The sequence below is a fragment of the Benincasa hispida genome, chromosome 1 (assembly GCF_009727055.1).
Source record: "Benincasa hispida cultivar B227 chromosome 1, ASM972705v1, whole genome shotgun sequence".
Taxonomy (NCBI): domain Eukaryota; kingdom Viridiplantae; phylum Streptophyta; class Magnoliopsida; order Cucurbitales; family Cucurbitaceae; genus Benincasa; species Benincasa hispida.
This window is the reverse complement of record NC_052349.1, coordinates 57,842,683-57,862,989: the sequence shown is the minus strand read 5'-3', so window position 1 is coordinate 57,862,989 and position 20,307 is coordinate 57,842,683. Positions and strand designations below refer to the sequence as shown.

The 20,307-nt window shown below is 36.1% G+C and overlaps 1 protein-coding gene across 1 annotated transcript; it reads left to right on the top strand.

Moving 5' to 3' along the window:
• The first annotated feature begins 15,397 nt into the window (after nucleotides 1–15,397).
• On the top strand, nucleotides 15,398–18,775 carry LOC120084261 (pheophytinase, chloroplastic). The gene is made up of 7 exons (XM_039040159.1): nucleotides 15,398–15,762; nucleotides 15,854–15,955; nucleotides 16,081–16,219; nucleotides 16,574–16,744; nucleotides 17,625–17,865; nucleotides 18,078–18,169; nucleotides 18,326–18,775. Exons 1-7 carry the CDS (start codon nucleotides 15,654–15,656, stop codon nucleotides 18,591–18,593), a joined length of 1,122 nt encoding a protein of 373 aa, XP_038896087.1. The 5' UTR covers nucleotides 15,398–15,653; the 3' UTR covers nucleotides 18,594–18,775.
• Nucleotides 18,776–20,307: the final 1,532 nt, after the last annotated feature.

Genomic DNA, 20,307 nt, shown 5'->3' with positions numbered 1-20,307 from the left:
AAACTGGAACACTTGGGTTTTCCCAAGAAGCACTTAGTTTAACGTCTTTAGCTAGACCGGATTTCTAATTCAGACAACTTTTAAGGTGGCTTCATCATTCCATGCACAACAACAACTGAAATATATAATTTTCTCCCGCACTGACATTCATATAAAAAATTAGTCGAAGAACAGTTATCAGAAAAAAGCATAATCTTCTCTTCATTCGTCCACCAGTTCAATATCTCCCTTACGAATATAATCGAGAAAAATTACCATACCTTCATTTGGAGATTGTTCAGGACAACTTACCTTTTCCTTACCGTTTCCTTTACCAAGAGATTGTTCAAAATGTTTACCATCTACTTCATTGATCTCTTGGCCTAAACTTACAGGCTCATTGGGTTTGAAAGAACAAAGATGTTGAATTTTTCCTCTTCATCGTTCACCCAAAGTGTAAGTTTGCCATCATAAACATCAATCAAAGCTCTGTGTGTGGCTAGGAATGGCCGTCCAAGGATGATGGAAATTTCAGCATCTTCTTTCATATCTAGGACCACAAAATCTACTAGGAAGATGAAATCATCAGCTTTAACTAGAACATCCTCTACTACATCACGAGGGTATGTGAGAGAACGATCTGCCAACTGCAATGATATCGTCATCAGTTGTACCTCTCCTATGTCCAGTTTTCTGTACAAAGATAAAGGCATCAGATTAACTAAGGCTCCTAAATCACATAAGGCCTTATTTACTGTCAGATTCCTTATAGTGTATGGGATCGTAAAACTCCCAGGATCCTTCAACTTTTGCGGTAGCTTCTTTTGCAAAATAGCACTGCATTCCTCATTTAAGCTAACCGTCTCATACTTTTCAAACTTCTTCTTTGAAGACATTATTTCCTTCATGAACTTCACATAGTTTGACATTTGTTCCAACACATCTGCAAAAGGAATATTAATGTGAAACTTCTTAAAAATATCCCAAAATTTAATAAATTGATCATTCAATTTTTTTTTTTTTTTGAAAGCGCTAGGGATAAGGGATTTTATTCAATACAGCAGGTGAAGGTTCTGAATTACTCCCTGATTTGGATGATACAGGTGTTGAGGTTTATGTCCTAAAGTCTCGTGTCCTGTAATTTGTAAACAACTTTGTACGAACACTTGTGATGTATAATATAAATGATATTTACTTCACTACTTAACTTTGCACATTTAGATATTTTTTATTTTACCACAAACCAATAAACTTAATATCCCTGATTTTCTTTATGTAACTTAGCATGTATGTAGTGACATACAAGTGGATCATGTCTTAAGTGACAATAAAAATAGTCTGTAATATATGGATATAGGAGGGAAACCTTATCCTAGTAACACTACAAACGCGACCCGCTTTTTGGAATTGTTACAAATGTCGTGACTTGTCACAGATGGTCTGATCCTGATCATTCGTGTAGTGGACATGCGAGCGGGGGCGTCCTATACAAAGAGTTTGTGTAAGACTTGACCTCGAAGTGTTAATGTCTTGTCATATAACTTCGTTCATGACTGAGACTTCACTTCACTATGATGAACATAGGTAACATGACCTCAATCCTGAGTGAGTTGGGAACTCCTATCATTGAGGACGGTTCTTTGAGTTGCATGGGTGCGAGTGGCCAGAGCGCCGACTCAAACCTACCATTTTGGGGATTCGTCTGATTTGGGAGCTGGGAACTCAACTTCACAAGACGGAGTTCACTCCTTCCCTAAAGTAGGGGTAAGTAGATAGATTGCTTTCTCAAGGGTTGATCCCCAGGCTTGAACAATGTGGCACCACGCACCTTCCCATGGCCCGAGAGGTGTTCACACATAGTAGGACTATGTTGTATTGTTCATTAGAGGGATTAGTGGTACTTAAGGAAGAAGATGTAATTACAGGGGCAAAATGATAAATTGGCATGCTGCAATTACGAGCATATGTGAAGGGTCATCGTACTGATGATTGGTTATATTCAATGGACATAGAAATATATCTATGGCAAGAAGAGTTCAACTGTCAGTCTTTAGTGGAATGTCTGACAATTAATGGATGGTGGATATTGTGACTAAAGAGTTTAGTCAGCTATTCACGTACCGTTAGAGCTTCGAGCCATAAGTCCATAAGGTCCTCTTGGTAGCTTGGATACAAGTTGAGAGTCAGTTTTTGGGTCAATTTGAAATGTTCAAATTGACAAGAGGGAGTTTAATTATATATATGATATAATTGAACGAGTTACTTAAATATGATATAATTAACTTTATGTATGAGATACATTAATTTGGAGAAAATTGGATATAAATATGATTTATATCTAGTAGAGGAAAATATTATAATTAATATATGATATTAATTTATATGTTATGAATATGATAAAATCACATTCATTGGACGGTTATAAAGGAAATGAGACGGCGTCTCTTCTGTTCTAAATAATGGATGAGTGTATTGAAAGATCACTTTGAGATGCATAAATAGCTGATGGTGTGTTGAGCATGGAGGCGCGGACATTATGTTAAAGAGAGTGTCATCGTTTAGAAAATCAATGCTTATATAATAGTGCCTGCACGATCGCTTACATATACGATATTGCTAAGCAATCGCTTACCGATTACACCTTCGTGCGCTATTAACTAACGATTGTTTACCTTTTCCTAAGCGATCGTTTAGCTCCCGATATTTACTAAATGATCGTATAGACGATCGCTTAGTTTTTCCTATGCGATCGTTTAGATGATCGCTCACCCTTTTCCTACACGATTGTTTATACTATCGCTTACCCTTTCATACACGATCGTTTAGACGATCGCTTACTTTTTCCTACACAATCATATACTTCACCTAAATGATCAAGCATCTTGTCTATGCGATAGACGACCTCATCTCCCACTTGCTTGATTGTTGTGTATGGTCTCTCTTCCTCCTTCCCTCTACCAAATCCGAAAAAAACCCACACTTTGGATTCTCACTCCAAGAATACTGAGGGCTCTAAGTGGTGGTGTCATCTCCGTTTCCTTCTGTCTAAGTGGTGATTGTTCAAGGTAGATGGTTGGGTTTTAGACTCGCTGTGAAGAAGAAATCTTCATCTGGTATGATCTCTTGATCTCTTTAGCATTATGAATGCATATTAGTATGTTTTGAATGTATATGTGGTAATTCTGTCACAATAAATTGGAAAGATCCGCTTCTGCTTGTAGGTACTCTTGAATAAGAGTTCCTTCAACAGGAACATCACTCTTTTTTTTCTTGATTCACATTACCAGCTGTAGGATTCAATACCACCTGTTCCTCTGTCTGGTCTGTCACAGGATGCACGATATTTTTTCCACTTCTCAACGTTATTGATTTGCACACTTCCCTTGGGTTTTTCTCTGTATAGCTAGGGAAAGCTCCTTTGTTCATAGTATTCAATGTAGCAGCGATCTGGCTAACCTGAACCTCAAGGTTCTGGATAGCCTTCCCATGACTTGTTACTGTGCTCTCCAAGAAATTGGTTCTACTCCTTGACTCCTTTATGAAATCCCCAAGCAAAGCCTCCACAGATGGTTTCTTTTCAGAAAAACTTGGAGATGTCTGTAAAACATTCTTATTGTTAGCATATGAAAAATTCTCATGATTGCGCAAACCTGGGTGATAATGAGTGGGTTGGTTCATCTGATAAGAATTTTGATGGGCTCCTTGAAATTGGTTTGCTTGGCATATATAATTTGCCTACTCAGTGTAAGGTACCTCCTTGTAAGTGCATTACAAGCTGCCATCGATGCAATTGATGGTTGAGTACCTATGGACAAAAGATTAATGGCATTAGTCAAAGTAGCCATTTGCAGCTTTAAAGCATTTATCTCATCGAATTCATAAATTCTAACCACTCTGGATGAAGATCGTTTTGAGGGCCAATTATAGCTCGTGGTAGCCATGTCCTCCAATAATGCCTGAGCAACATTAGCAGTCTTTGAAAAAATTGAGCTTCCTACAGCAGCATCCAAGATGGATTCATTGTATTGGTCAACCCATTGTAGAACAATTGGATTTTTAACCAATTAGGGTATCTATGCTAGGGGCACTTTCGTAGCAACTCCTTATAGTGCTCCCATGCTTCGAATAATTGCTCGCCCTCTCTCTATCTAAATCTGCCAATCTCTGTTCTCAGTCTGCTCGTTTTCACATGAGGGAAGAATTTGTTCTAAAAGGCTTGGGCCAAGTCATCCCATGTTGTTATACTTCCCGTTGCAAGTGACTTCAACCAGCCCTTAGCCTTGTCTTGCACAGAAAAAGGAAACAATCTTAGTCTAATGGCATCAGAAGAGACCTCATTTATTTTTACCGTCTTGCTAATTTCCAGGAAAGAGCGGATATGCTTATGTGGATCTTCATGTGGAGTTCCTCTAAATGCAAGGTCCCGTACCATCTTAATTAAACCTGATTTTAGCTCAAAATTATTGGCATTAATTGAGGCCTTAGCAATGCCCGTCTGGGTTGTAGGAGCAGCTGGTTGGACAACTCCCCCTGGTCTTCCATGGTGTTGAACTAAACTCTCCTATTCCTTCTTGCTCTCCTCAAAGTCCGTTCAAATTATAGATCACAAGGAACAAGTTCAGCCTGTTGACTTCTTCGCATACACAGGATTCTGCAACAACTACCAAAAAAAAAAAATCCAAATTAAGATCAACTCAGTCTTTAGCAATAATAAGCTTGGGAAATTTTTTTGTGCCAGTCCTCGACAGTGGCGCCAAAAACTTGACGGCATACGCAAGCGCATGCAATTGAAGTAATAAATCCTAAAATAGGGTATCGTCCTCAGGGACCAGAGTGAGCAAAATTTTTCTAACTTAGCTATCACAATTCTTCGTCAATTTTATCTAGGCAACCAAAAGATACTTTTTATCTATAACTACGAATAACAAAAATTCAGTCACACATAAGAACAATTCAGAGCAAAACAATTCCAAGGTATTGTTTCATTTAGGGAATACAATGAATATGACATGCAATTGATTGAAATTGAAAGATTGAGGCTAGAAGTTCTAAAATCAGGAAATCCTCTCTCGAGCTCAAATTATCTTAATAACTATCTATCGACCCAAATCTCTTCTATCGCTTGAATAGTTACAGCATTAAGACCCTTCAATCGCACCCGTTATTATTCTAAATTGACTTTCATGCAATTTCGAATAACAATCTAAATTATTGGGTCCAGCGAACTAAATTCTCTCTCAATACATCCAATTAACTTAAGTTCATTCAATTAATGGCCAGTTAATCAAAAGCATTAAGCACAAATAGTTTAGAAATCCATGTAAAATCAATCAATTGTAAATTCAAATACTCAAAGTAACATCCCTAAAATCCACAAACACTCTATAATAAAAGAATTTAGCTATGCATGACTCCGTAACAATATTCAACAAACAAACAATCATTATGGCGGAAAATAAATTAACAAAGAAGAGTGATCTCTCTTCAATAGGTTCAAATCCTAATCACAATCTTCTTGACTCTCACCACGAATACCAGATTATTCTTCAACAAAACTGCACGATCACGATCAATCTTCCTGTCATGAACAATCTAGAAATGCTCTCAGATCAACTCTCAATCGAAATCTCGAGTCTTCAACCAAAAACGATGAGAATTGCTCTGTTTCGGCTCTTGTATGGACTAAAATTTAGGTAAAGTTTATCAAAGTTGGCTCACTTTTTTCCTCATTTTTTCTTTCTCTCTAAACCTGATGGCACAACACTATTATTTATAATATGCTCGCAGCGTTGTAACGTTGGCATCATGTCAACCGAGCGTCAAAGTCGTAGCATTGCAACGCTGCCCCGTTTCCAATTGGTCTCGGGTCCACAGCATCAAGGAGCAGCATTGCAATGTTCTTCCAATGCTGGCTCCCTCGAATTGCCTTCCAAATTTTACTCTTTTCTTGATTTTGGGTCCTTGGTTTCTTCCTGATTCCATAGCCAATCCGTAATTTCTCAAAATTAGAGTTTGTCCCGGGTTTTTTTTTTATCATGTTTGCACAAATTGCTCCTGATGCTTAGTTTCCTGAAATTACTCAATAAACCACGTCAAACTAAACAAAACTAGCAATATTAGTTCTAAATTTGAAGGTAATAAAAGCACTTTTAGATGCTTTTCAATGTATAGGCTATCTAGGATCACCTAATTGATAAGAAAACCTAAAGATTGGAAATACATTAGGATAGAATTGGTCATTCTTGCTTAATATCTTAATCAATCCAAGAACATAATGCAATTAACTAAGTAAATTGCCTTTGTAACAAGCTTAGTTAATTTAGGGATTAGCGACATGTTGGTTCTCATTAGGGAGTTTGTATGGGATGTCCATACATTCGATTAGGCTTAAGAAATAGTTAATTCAAGCATGTTTTTATAATTAATCGATGATTAGATTAGTAGAAAACTCAACGATCTCTAAACTGGCGAAGGTAATCTTGTGTTCGATCTCTCTTTCTCAATCAATCTTACTTTTTCGCATTTTAATTTTCGCATTTAGTTTTCTTGTCAACCAAACAACAAAACCCTGTTTTTATCGCTTTTCACAGTCAAATTTAGCTTATGAGAGATTTAATTCTTGGCTTCCCTGTGGTTGACCCCGTATTTATCATTATTGCCACTTCTTTGCAGTGATAGGAGTAGTTCAATGTATTATAAAGTTTATTTTGATTTATGGTTCTTTTCAGGAATTAAACGATACCGGAAAAGGCTATGATCACACATGGACTTAACATGCGATTGAGGTGTCATGCATTGGGAGCATAGAGAGGATGATAAAGGGCCTCTTGAATGCTTATAAATACCTAGATGACCATTTCACTACACAACTCAAAGCATCGTCAATAAAACTCAAAGGGAGAGAGTTGAGGTGTTTGGGGAGAAGCCTAGGCGTTGAGGTGAGGTCACCATGCATTGAGCACACCTACCTTGCGTTGAAGAGTACCATGCACCCAACTAGTCTGCAGAAAATCAACCCCTACACTCACAACTGTCTTGATTTATTCTAAGGTCTAGATTAATATCTGTTGGGGTTGGTAAGATAGGGCTAGGACCAAGAAGGTATTCTAAAGTTATTTTAGCCCTAAACCTAGGATTTGAAGTTAACTCTTGCTAGTGAACTATGAGTGTTTTATTTTAAAATGTTTTTGGTGTATCTATATACATGTATGATACTATATATATATATGTATGATTTGGTAAACCTCGACATGATCGGGAAATGTGTTTTCTGGGATTTCAACCATTGATTTTCCGTTGCTTTACTAGAATGACTATTTTACCTTTGATTTTGCTTGATAGCATGTTTTATAACAATTTGACTAGAAACTAGAATTGTAATATGGGGAAATGTTATTGTGTCTCGAGCATGTCTAGCAGGATATTGTCGACATGTGCACATTTGACGAACTATATTGGATACTGAGATTGCTTCATCAAACTTGCATTTGGTTGAGCTGGATTTCCCGAGATAGTACATGATCATGTCAATTATCTCAGTTACCAGACTAGGATGATTAATTTTTTATGTTTGATATTGTTTGTGATTGTTTGCCTGTGAAATGATTTCAAAAATGAATTTTAGAAGCAAAGCCTAGTTTCAAAAAAAAAAAAAAAAAAAACCACTCATTGAGCTTCTAACTCATGTTTTTCAATTGTTTATTCCTCTCCCCATGTAGTAGAAGAGGTCGTTTTGGAAGTGCCACATAAGGTTAGGATTTGCCTCTCTAGTAGAGCAAAACCCTGGATCTTATTACTATAGGGAACCATTAGGGTTTAGCAAGAATCAAGAATGTTTTTGTAAACTTACTTAGTATAAACACTCGTAGTTGTAATCAAATTAACTTGAAACTAGATCGGAAAGTAAATCTTGTAACTCTATTATTGCAGAAAAAGGTGGAGAACTGGTGGAGAATAGTTGAGAATAGGAGAAGGGAGAGAAGTGAACCCACCTGGGAGGAATTTCAGGAAGTTCGTGACACAAAACAGGATGAGTTCCTATAGCTCGTACAGGGTAGTATGACTGTAGTAGAATACAAACTGAAATATATTGAACTCTCGAGGTATGCCTTGAACATTATCGAGGACGAGAGTGAATGTTGTAAGAGATTAGAAGTAGGATTAAGGAAAGAAATCATGACCCCTATGACAGCCAACATTACATGGGTTGAATTCTCAAAATTAGTGAAGGTAGCCATGAGAGTGGAAAGAAGTATGATGGTTGAAGAACAATGGGCGAAGGGTAGCCTATCAGTAGACAAGATGAGTCGAGCCAGAAGTAAGAAGCTTTCTCCTAGGGTGGAAAATAAAGAATTATTCAAACGAAAGGGAACGCCGAAGTCAGGATTGGGTTTAGGAGGAACAAGTCATTCGAGGAAGTCTTTTGCAAGACCTTACCCGGTACAACTGAAAGAATCTATAGCTAGTGCCAAAGTCCATGGTGCTCAGATTGTAACAAATACCATTGGGGAAGATGTCTGGAAAAAACTCACACCTATTATAAGTGTGGACAAGTATGCCATTTTAAAAGGGAATGTCCCCAACTAGTGATCAAAGAGGGAGGAAACGCCTCACAAACCGTCCAACCAAGGGATGAGACCTTCAATCTCTAGGGGAGGACATTTAAGTGGAGAAAAGCATAAGAAAGCAGGTGAACAAAACTGATCCCAGGGTAGTTTGTATGTCTTTACCCAACTAGAGAACGAAGAGATGTCTAAAGCCACAAAAGTTAAGGGTAAAACCCCAGAAGTTTAGAATGTCATCCAATCTTATAAAGGAACCTTGACCATTAATAAACTAAGTAGGTATTATTGTTCTATTTGTGTGTGCCAGGAAGTATTCGTCGAATTTCAAGGACAAAAATCTTTTAAGGGGGTAGTGAATTGTAAACCCTCGATCTAAACTCGAAAGTAGGCCAAGCCAACACTTGGGCCATAGAATTAAGAAGGGCTTGTAGGCTAAGTTAAGGGAACTAAAATTTGGCTAAGTGTCCAAACTACGTATGAGAATAAGAGTTGAATCCATAGAGAATGTTGGCTAAGTGTTCAACTCATAGCATAGTTAAGGAAGTAAGTCATGGCATAGGTGAAGAATCATAGCATAGTTGGTGGATTCACAGCATAGCAAATGAGGTTATAGCATAATAGCATAAACTCTTAACATAGACTTAGGAGTTCAACTCATAGCATAAAACACTATCTTGGGCGCATAGTGTTAGACGCATGAGGCAAGTTGGGTACATAGAGGACTTCCAAGAGAACCCTAGTTGGACAACTTGAAGTACTATAAGGGAAAGGAAACCACCTTGGATACGTGGAAGACATCTTGGAAGCTATGCTATGAGAATGAGGAGCTATGCTATGAGTAGAAGAAACTATGCTAGGGGAATAAAGAACAATGCTATGAGCATCATGCTAGAAGAGCTTGAGGAGGAGTAAAAGTGTGTGATGAATTCTTATGGGAGGAAACCATGCTATGAAAAGAAAACAAGAGACAAGGGAGGACTACTTAAGTAGGGTTAGATGCATGATGAAACAACCATGTGCCCAACACGAGGATACCATGCGTTGACTTAGGTTTTCTTAGGCAGTAAGGATCAATTTGATAGTAGGGTGAGTACATGGCTCGACCAAATGAAGTTTTTGACGGAGCCAGGGATGAGGTGGACGCATGGGGGGACATACAAAGGGTTGAACTACCACCTCAAGGGAATCTATTTGTTGGCCTTTGCATGGTGAAGACACCTAAGCTTTGTAAACCCCTAAACCTACTTTACTAATTAATTGTGTTTAAGTTTCTATGATTATGAGTTAATGGTTTTTATATAGTTGAATGTTATGTAAAGTGTGTTATGATTGTGTATAATGTTTAAAAGAGGAAAATTTCCTAAGTGTTAGGAAAGTATGCTCTCGGGTTGTAAAAGGCAGTCGATACTTGAAAAACTTGAGAGCTTAAAGCAATGGAAAGTTAGGCGGGTGGCAAAGCTAGAAGTGGGTAGAAAATTTCCTAAGTATGAATAGTTGAGCTCTCGGGTGAGATAAGAGAACTAACACTTAGATGGAAATCAGAGGGTGATGAAGGCATGTGTTACTATGTGGTTAACGGTCCAAGTGAGGAAAATTGGTTGTCTAGCAAGAGACATGCATCGATGGTAATTGGGGAGGGGGGGGGAGGGGGGGGGGCGATGTTATCAAAGGCGCTAAGTGCTGCTAAGGAGATTAGGCTTGGTCCAAGGCAAGGGTTAGGAGGCCATAGGGTGCGCGATGGCTAGAAAGCTTAAAGGCTTAAGCGTGTGGCTATCCAAGGGCTATGCAATGGCAAGGAGTGTTGAGGCACGTGTAGAGGCTGTCTCTTATACACATCTAGATGTGTATAAGAGACAGGCCATAGGGTGCGCGATGGCTAGAAAGCTTAAAGGCTTAAGCGTGTGGCTATCCAAGGGCTATGCAATGGCAAGGAGTGTTGAGGCACGTGTAGAGGTTAATGGAGGCATTGATGAGCCACGGGCTTAAGCACGAGCGCTTAAGACAAGCAAGTGTATGTGTGGGCTAGTGATGCGGTAATCGAGGGAATGCGGTGCTATTTGAGTATGCGTTGGCTAAAAGGAGACTTGCATGGACAAAAACCTATGCGTTGGTAAAAGGCTTAAGCACCCAACTTAATCACCCAATTAGTGGGTTAAATTGCCTGATTAGAGGCTATAAGTGAACTTAATGCGCCTTAGGAATGTTGTCTGATCATGCAACCCTTATTATAAAAGGAAGTTAGAAATGAGAAGCCCGATTTTGGTATTCCACTCTTGCTAAAGAAGGAGAGTTACTGCCAACCTGAAGCTTGAATAGTGAAGAAGTTAATTCAGGGCTATCAGAGTAAAATTCGTATGGAATTGAGCTGAAAGTTAAAGAATTCCTAAAGTGCTCGAGATTCTTAGGTTACTCAAACAAGTTGTAAAGATTTATGAATTCCAAGCTTGTGAAGAGGAATCAGTGGCGGGAATTTTAAGGTAAGTTAGTTAAGATGTATGAAAATAAGTCCTTAGAAGGAAGTTTCATGAGATAAAGTCTGGAATTTAAGTTATTCAAGCTAGAAATTGAATCTGGGATTTTTGTTGGAAAACAAGCATGCAGCTGCCACCCAAGCATAAATAAGCAGCTGACCACTTGAGGCCAAGTGTGGGCGAGCGCGCATATAGGCGAGGGTATGCGATAGAGTAAGTGGAAGCTGGTCGAAATGTGCACGCAAGGTGCGAGAGAGGTTGCGTGCAACAAAAGAGGCACGCTGAGGGTTGCGACCACGAGCACCCATTGCATAGGCAAGGTAGACGCATCCTAATGCCATTGAGCACCTGTGTGTGGATTGCTACCCACTTAACTAATCGCAAGATAAAATCTGGTTAAGGATGATACTGCGTTGAGTACTATGTGTTGAGAATGCGTCAAGTAAAAAGGAATGTGATGATGCGTTGAACTAGATTTGGACTTGGTATATGTTAAAGTTTAATAGTAAAGTTAAGCTCAAGAGGGAGCTAAAGGCATTAACTAAAGACTCTTATTATTTTTACAGAGCAAACGCATATAGGGGAAGCCTACAACCCTTTGAGGAAGTAACTCAAAGATAATGAGTTACTAGTTTTTAAATGTTTACCAAGCGTTTTATTAATGGACCAACGCATAGTTAGTTTTAACTTGATTTTCTTAATGCATGGTTTAAGTATTGGAAATTGATGATGAACACATGATCTGTAGCTTAACAACAGATTTTAAATATAATCTCCATGCGTTCCAATTAAGCTTTATGCCATGTTTTAGCATGAGACCAAGCTCTTCAAGGATTTCCTATAGCATGTTGAGTATGCTATTTTATAATAAAGATTCATGTTAAAATGTTTTATGCTTTGCTTGTAAAACCTACTCCTAGACATTGGTACTGAAGGTATGATAAGGTACCCAGTTACATGGAGATCCTTACTACTAAAGGTATGGGAAGGTAGGCAGGATCTTTTCCAGTTCTACGTTGCATGTAAGATCTATGTTATCGACGTTGATGAGATCGAGCAAAAGGGCTCTCCCATGTGCTTTGACAGAGGAGTAGAGGTCCTTTGCAGGGAATGATGATGAGTTTTATTTCAAGATTTTTTATATGTCATGTTTTCACTTTTCCAGCTTTAGCCTCAAACCCTGTAAATGGAATTGTAAATGTTTTATGAAGACCACGTTTATGTTATTCTTGTTTGAAAGCATGTTTCTTAAAGTAGTCACTCACTAGGAATTTTAAGCTCATTCTTTTAAATGTTTTCTCTCCCCAGTAGTAGTCAATATCCCAAACCTAGAAGATCTGGCAGTCAGTCACTACTTAGGATCTTCCAAGCATTTTAAAGTTTAGATGGTCCACTTTGCTATATTTAGACCCTGGTTTTATCTGTACATGTCATGGGGGAATGGTAGAATTGGTGTCAAGCTTTTGTTGTATGAAACTTAAGTTTCCAGAATCTATTAATATATGTTGGTTTGGTAATTGTCTAGTAGTATATGTGTGTGTGTGTGTCGCGGTTTGATGATGAAATTATGGTAGGATGTTAAGATTATAAATTGATAATCAGGTTTCATAGGTGCTAAGGAGACAAGTTCATAGGAACAGGTTAGACCACAGTTGTCATAAGAGGGTTGACGACTACTGTCTTCACATCCCTTCTCGGATTTAGAGGATAATCTGGGAGGGGGGAGGGGGGTGTGACATTGCATGTAAGGAGGAGTTAAAAGTGTTACGTTGGGCTTTGCATGGTGCTAACACATAGATTTTCCATGCGATTGAGGTGTCATACATTAGAAGCATAGGAAGGATGACAAGGACCCTCTTTAAATATCCTGAAGAGGTCTCATTTCACTACACAACTCAAACCTTCGTCAAAAAGACTCAAAAGGAGAGAATTGGATAGAGATGAGGTGTTTGGAGAGAAGCGTATGCATTGAGGTGGAGTCACCATACGTTGAGCATACCTACTTTACATTGAAGAAGAGTACCATGCGCCTAACTAGTCTACAGAAAGTTAACCTCTATGCCCACAATTGTCGCGGTTCATTTTAAGGTCTAGATTAACATCTGCTGGGGTTGGTAAGATAGGGCTAAGACCAAGAATTAAAGTTATTTTAGCCCTAAACCTAGGATTCTAAGTTTATTCTTGGACTAACACAGGTTCAGGATCTGGGAGGAACTAGGAAAGTGGGAAAAGCTCAGGAAAGAGACTCTTGCTAGTGAACTATGAGTGGTTTATTTTCAAATGTTTTCTGGGATTTCAACCATTGGTTTTCCGTTGTTTTACTGGAATGCTCGTTTTACCTTTGATTTTGCTTGATTGCATGTTTTATAACAATTCGGCTGGAAATTAGAATTGTACTCTAAGGAAATATTAACGTGTCTCAAGCACATTTAACGAGATATTATCGACATGTGCACATTTGATGGACTATATTAAGTATTGGGATTGTTTCCTCGAACTTGCATTTCGTTGAGCTGGATTTATCAAGACAGTACATGATCATGCCAATATTATCTCACGTTTCATAAGCAAAACCTAGTTTCTATAAAAACATACCACTCACTAGACTTCCAACTCACGTTTTCCAATTGTTTATTCCCCCTAGGTAGCAGAAGAGGTCATTTTGGAAGTGTCATTCAACATTAGGATCTACCATTCTAGCGGAACCAAACCTTGGATCTTATTACTATAAGGAGTCGATAGGGTTTAGCAAGAATCGGGAATGTGTTTGTAAACTTACTTAGTATAGGCATTCGTAGTTGTAATCAAATTAACTTGAAACTAGAGACGTTTGATTTTAAGAGTTACCAGGTAAACAAGGATGACTGGACAATAGATATCACAAAAAGGTGATGTCTGCTGTCTTCACACCTCCTGTCAAACTTGAGGAGTAAGCACAGAAAGGGGTGTGACAAGTGTTTTTTTTTTTTTTTTTTTTTTTTAATCTTGATGGATAAAGGCAAATTTTCAAAAACAAAAACAAATTCTTTACTTTCTTTATGAAAATAAATATATATCGTCATTAGATTAATATTGAAGTATATTGATAAAACGTACACGTATTTAAATGTTTTTTAAGTTGTAAATATAAAAAAATATTAAAATATTTATATTAACAGACAAGTCTTAATACTTTTTAGTTTTAATCTAAATAAGTTTAAAAAAAACAAAGATGTCAATTTCTTTTTTTAGTATCCTATTAGTATTAAGTTATATCAATGTATGATGTTTTGGTTGTTAGTATATATTTATGTAAGTTGAGTTAAAGTTATCTTTACCCGCATTATTTTCTTGATATTTTAGTTATATATGTTTTGTCAATTTTTCATATGCGGGTACTTAAAAATACTTATGCAAAATGATCACTATAATCACTATTTTCTACAATATTTACTATTTTCAACTTATTATCTCTTTTCTTATTTGTTACACTATTCAAACAAAAATAGTTTGTACCTCAAATACAGACTATTATAATCCAAACTAAAATAGACTGTATCATACATATAAACTATTATAACCTACATACTACTATAATCTACTGATTATAATAACCAACTTAGCCCTTGAAAAGCCTCCTAAAATCTAAAAATTATCAGACAAGCGTTAAGGTGTGTTGCTATCAAATCGATTCATCGTCGAGAATTGAGATTTTCAAAATGATGAGTGGAATTTCTTAATATTTTGAGTGGGTGAAGGTTACAATTATGAGGATAGAGAAACATATACTCAATTTAAAGTGAATAAACATAATAGTTATGATGGGGCTTAAAAATTATCAGAGGGCGATTAGGGTGTGTTTAGAAAATATTTACAAATATTTAATTTAAAAAATAAGTCATTTTTAGAACAAATTGGAGTGTTAGGCAACCGCTCAAAATAGTTTTTCAAGTGTATTTTAATAAAAAATAATTTTTCAAGTGTATTTTAATATTTATTAAAATACACTTGAAAAACTATTTTGATTAAAATACACTTAAAAAACTATTTTGAGCGATCGTCAAATACTCCAATTTATTCTAAAAATGACTTATTAAGTGTATTTTAATATTTGTTATAAAAAATATTTAAATAAAAATAAAACTTTGAAAAATACTATTTTCTCATATCAATTTTTTCAACAGCGAGTAGTTTAAATCATCTAACCCATACCCAGGGCCATGGGCCATGGCCGAACGAACGAACGGTAAGAAAAAGAAAAAGTTAGCCGCGGCTCACTTCGGTATCGTCTTCATTAATTTCCCTCGGATTTTCCGCAACATGGAAGGGGTAAAGAACTGGTTCCAGAAGCCCTCAGTAATTACAGAAAGATCTTCATTTCCTTGGGGTCCCTTTCAAGTAGAAAAAACCAAATTAGCATCTTTCCCTTTTCCACCAGAAGTCTGAAAAGCTATAAATCTGAACCAGCATTGGCTAGAACTTCGCCACAACGCCCAAATCCACACCAGCCACAGATATTACAGCTTTTAAGCTCTCAAATGTCGAACCCCACTTGCCAAGATATTCAATTTTTCATTCCCTTTACACCAATTTTACAGTTTACTTAACCTCTAAGTCCTCTAGTATCTGGAACGTTGTAGTAGATTATTTTCCCTTCTCCATGATTTCCTCATCCGACGGCATTTCGCCGTCGCTTAAAGTTAAGACAGAGCTTTATAACCCTACTGCTAATTGGGCTTTTGTCCCTCTGAGGAGAGCATTTCAACATAGTAAGATTCATTGCTTACTTTTTTTTGCCCCCTTTTTTCTCTGTGAAACACTAAATACTGATTTTTTTGAATTTGGCTTTCTTCTTGGGAGGAAGCAAATGTCTAATGAATAGGAGAAGTTTTGCTTTTAGGGGAATTGTGGCTTCTGGAGTTTCTGTTATGGGCTCTTCTGCGGTTTTGCAACCTGCTCAAGGTCAGAGCCTATATATATATGCATTTGGTTTAGTGGGTCTTGCTAGTAAATTATTTGGAACTGGCCTCCTTTGTGTTGGCTTATTATATGCAGATTGGCTAAGTTTTGCTTTATTCGTTTTGTAGGAATTGAAAGATTACCTTTCAAACCAGAAGGTTATAACTTCTGGACATGGCGGGGTCACAAGATACATTATGTTGTAAAAGGAGAAGGTCCTCCGATAGTTCTTATTCATGGTTTTGGTGCTTCTGTATTTCATTGGAGGTCTGATTTAGTTCCCTTTTTTTCTGTTTGCGTTTTCTCCTAATCGTTATTTGTTAATGGATGAGTTGGGAAAATGTTGAGTTCTTTTTAACTTAACAGTTTAAGTATTTGTTATTAGATCTTAAGTTCAAATTCTGGATCTTTTTGTTCCTTTTCTATTTAATATTAGTAATCTAGGTATTGGAATTGTGGATTACAATTAATACTTGAGTTCATGTGTAATGACGGTGTTAAAAAAAAAAGGATTGAATCAAAGAACTTAAACGTCCGAGTCTTGTGGCAACTAACAGTATCTTTGTTTTCTGTATCAATGGAGTGATTCCATGACATTTTATGTTTCTTTTCCTAATGAAGGTATAACATACCAGAGCTGGCTAAAAAGTACAAGGTCTATGCCTTAGACTTGCTGGGATTTGGATGGAGTGATAAAGCAATTATTGAGTATGATGCCATGGTTTGGAGAGACCAAGTTGTCGACTTTATGAAGGAAATAGTGGAACAGCCCGCTGTTTTGGTTGGGAACAGGTAATAATATGGACTAAATATAAGTTTAAATGGACTTATGAGATGTTTTAAATGTTCTTGTTTGAACTCTACTTTATCAAATGATGTGTCCTCTAAACTATTACCATCATAATTTGATGTTTATGCATAATTATTTAGCATTTCAGTTGTCGTTTGTTAGTAAAGTGTGGTTTGATTGTTGCTTGTCCACATTCACATTTCCTTCTTGTATCAAACTAAGCTCTGTTTCTTGAGAAAATAATGTAACGGTAAAATAACTTTCTACTTCCTTTCTCAAACAACTTTTAGGAAGTTTTTTTGGGTTGGCTTTATAGGTCACATTTGTTGTAGAAAATGCTACTTTCAAATACACGATTTTGTCACAAAGAACTTCAGTTTGTTTTAAACAATAGGCCATGCATAAAAGCAAACTAAAAAAGTGTAATTTATGTGCCTGCAATTTGGTCAAGATGGCACAACAAAGGTTTTAGTTATCATTTCAATGTATAAAGACCTGCAATATGTTTCAAAGTGTGGTACCCATTTTCTTTTATGGGATAAAAACCATATATGTTCTAAATTGCACGCACTTCCTACTTCAATTTATGTCTCAACTCGACTTTTCTTGGTCTAACTAATCAGCCTCATTTTGCAAGTCTTAGGCTATTCTATAATACTATAGTTTCCTCATATTTCAGTATGGTACGACCATGATTAAAATTAGCTTCCTTTCTTCATTATGGTCTTAGATGTTTTTATCTACGGTTACAATGGCAAAACAAAAGGTAAAAGTTTGTCCATGTTGGTTGTCAATAATTGTGGCTGGAGTAGGACGATGCTTCAATTGAAAGTAAATCTGGATGATGCATTTGTGTGACTCTGATTAGTGGTTCTTTGGCAGCCTTGGAGGGTTTACTGCCTTGGTTTCAGCAGCAGGGTTGCCAGATCAAGTTCGCGGAGTTGTATTACTAAACTCTGCTGGGCAGTTTGGAGACGTAAATAAGTTGACGGATGAGCCAGAAGAAACCAGCTTCCAGAAGTTCATTCTGAAGCCATTGAAGGATTTTTTTCAGCGGATCTTTCTTGGAGTTCTTTTCTGGCAAACTAAGCAACCAGCTAGAATTGTCTCTGTTTTGAAGAGTGTAAGTGGCTGGTGACGCACTCTTTGTTTCAAGGCGTTGTCAGATTGTTGGAGATCATGTTGACTATTCTCCTTAATATAACTTGTAAAGATGAAAACTAAAATTGTGAATTGTTTGTCTCAAACGATGATCCACTTTTCATAATCATTTAATGTTGGCTTCCTGGTCTTTTTTATGCACGCCCGAAGGTCTTTGATTCATTGTCCTTGCAGGTATACATAAATTCGGAAAATGTGGATGACTATCTGGTAGAGTCTATATCGATGCCAGCAGCTGATCCGAATGCTAGAGAAGTTTACTACAGGTATGTGTTTTTACTTACCAGTATTAGGAAAATATTTTAAAGATTTGCATACTTATCTATCAATTTAAGCTTTTGAAATTAGTGGGAGTTTAAAACATGGATCTTAGTCATTGGTTTTAATTTCCTGGAACGTGAAGTTAGTTGATTCTGGTGCAGATTGATGACAAGATTCATGTTCAATCAAAGCAAATATACTCTAAACAGTGTACTGAGTGAGCTGTGCTGTCCACTTTTGTTGTTGTGGGGTGACTTAGATCCATGGGTTGGTCCTGCTAAAGCCAACAGAATCAAAGAATTTTATCCCAACACAACTCTTGTAAATTTGAAAGCAGGGCATTGCCCACATGATGAAGTTCCTGAGCTTGTCAATTCAGCTTTGATGGATTGGCTAGCAACCCTACAACAACCTCAACCAACACTGTGAAGATCTTTTCTCAAATTTTACTGTATTTCTTGTATTCACGCTTCACTCTGTGATTTACTGTACATTTTGAGATCTCTTTACACTTTTCAAATGCTTATGTCTGAAACATAGAATCATGATGGATTTTAGAATAGTATGAAAGACTTTTATTTGTTGATAATCTGAAGTTTGTACAACCTTAATTTCTCTTCTCTGGTGAGATGGAAACACTAAAATACAACAAAAGGAAGTAAAGTAAAGTGAGTAAATCATGTTAGTTATTGTTATTATTATTATTATTGAAAAGAAGTAAATCATGTTATTTGTAATTAAACAGTCATGTTATTAAATTGATATCGATAGTATAATGGGGTTATTTTGAAAGTTAATTGGAAAAAAGGATGCTTTCCAACTTATTTAAGGAAAATGGGAGTTTTTTTGTCCCCATCCGAATGCGTCTCTTGTAGAGACGCATTCATTTATTATTTTTCCCCCGTACACCACATTAAAAAAAATAAATAAATTGCTCAACAGACACATTCTGACACGTCATGCACGTCAGAGTGAGTTGGCACGCGGTCAGAATGCGTATGTTCAACAGACACATTTTGATCGGTTTTGGCGTTTTTCCCCTCGTTTTAGCATAAAAAAATCAAACTTCTTTCCTTCATTTAACCGTTTTCATCTTCTCCTTCACAAATTTCATCCTCCTTCACCGATTTCATTTTCTCCTTCACCTAAACTCTCATTTCATCTTCCCCTTCATCACCGAAATCCTCATTTCATCTTCACCCAAAACAAAATTTCCTTCATTTCTTCCACATTCTTCATTTATTTTCAAATACCGATTATTTTCTATCTTCATTTGTTTCAGTGTAGTATTTTATTTAGTAAGTTGATATATTTTTGTTATTTAACTTTGAATTAAGTTTTTGATAATTTTTACTGATTTTTTTTAATGTTTATTTTGTTTACGGTGGATATTATTCAAAGTTTTTTTGGTAAGTTGGAATATTCGGTAAGGTGCAAAGTTTTATTTGGTAATGTGCAATATTTTTCTTTTAATAAGTTAATATATTTTTTATAGTTGGTTATTATAAGGGAAAATTATATGTGATTAACATTGTGTTATATGTAGTCCACTTTATTGGTTGGTATATTTGGTATTTGGTTGGTACTCTGTTGTTGCTTTTCTGGTTGGTATTTGGTTGATATTTAGCTATCAAAATGAGTATGTCTTAGTTGGTTAAATATAATAAAAATATAGTTTATAATCTTCAACTATGATTTTTAAAATATTACACTATAGTCTCAAATTATTTATGTTTAAACATATAAAAAAGTCATTAATAAAAAAATTTAACGTTATTAATGAAAAATAAATAAATCTAAAAATAGGTTGAAAGAAAACTTTAACGAATTCTAAAAATAGGTATTTAAATATGTTCTTAATCAAAAAAAATAAATCTTTTTAAATGTAAAATTTATATTTAAATTTTTTTTTCATTTTGCCAAAATTTTAAAATTTATTAGTAATTTTTAATATAAAATTAAGAATATGTGGAGAAAAGAATAGTGATATTACTTTATTTTGTGGAGAAAAAGAGAAAAAAAATAAAACGAATTAAAGAAATAATTTAAAATTAATAGCGGTATTAAATTTAAACTAAAAAGTTCAATTATTTATGGTTAAACACATAAAAAAGTCATTAATAAAAAAAATATTACATAGTAA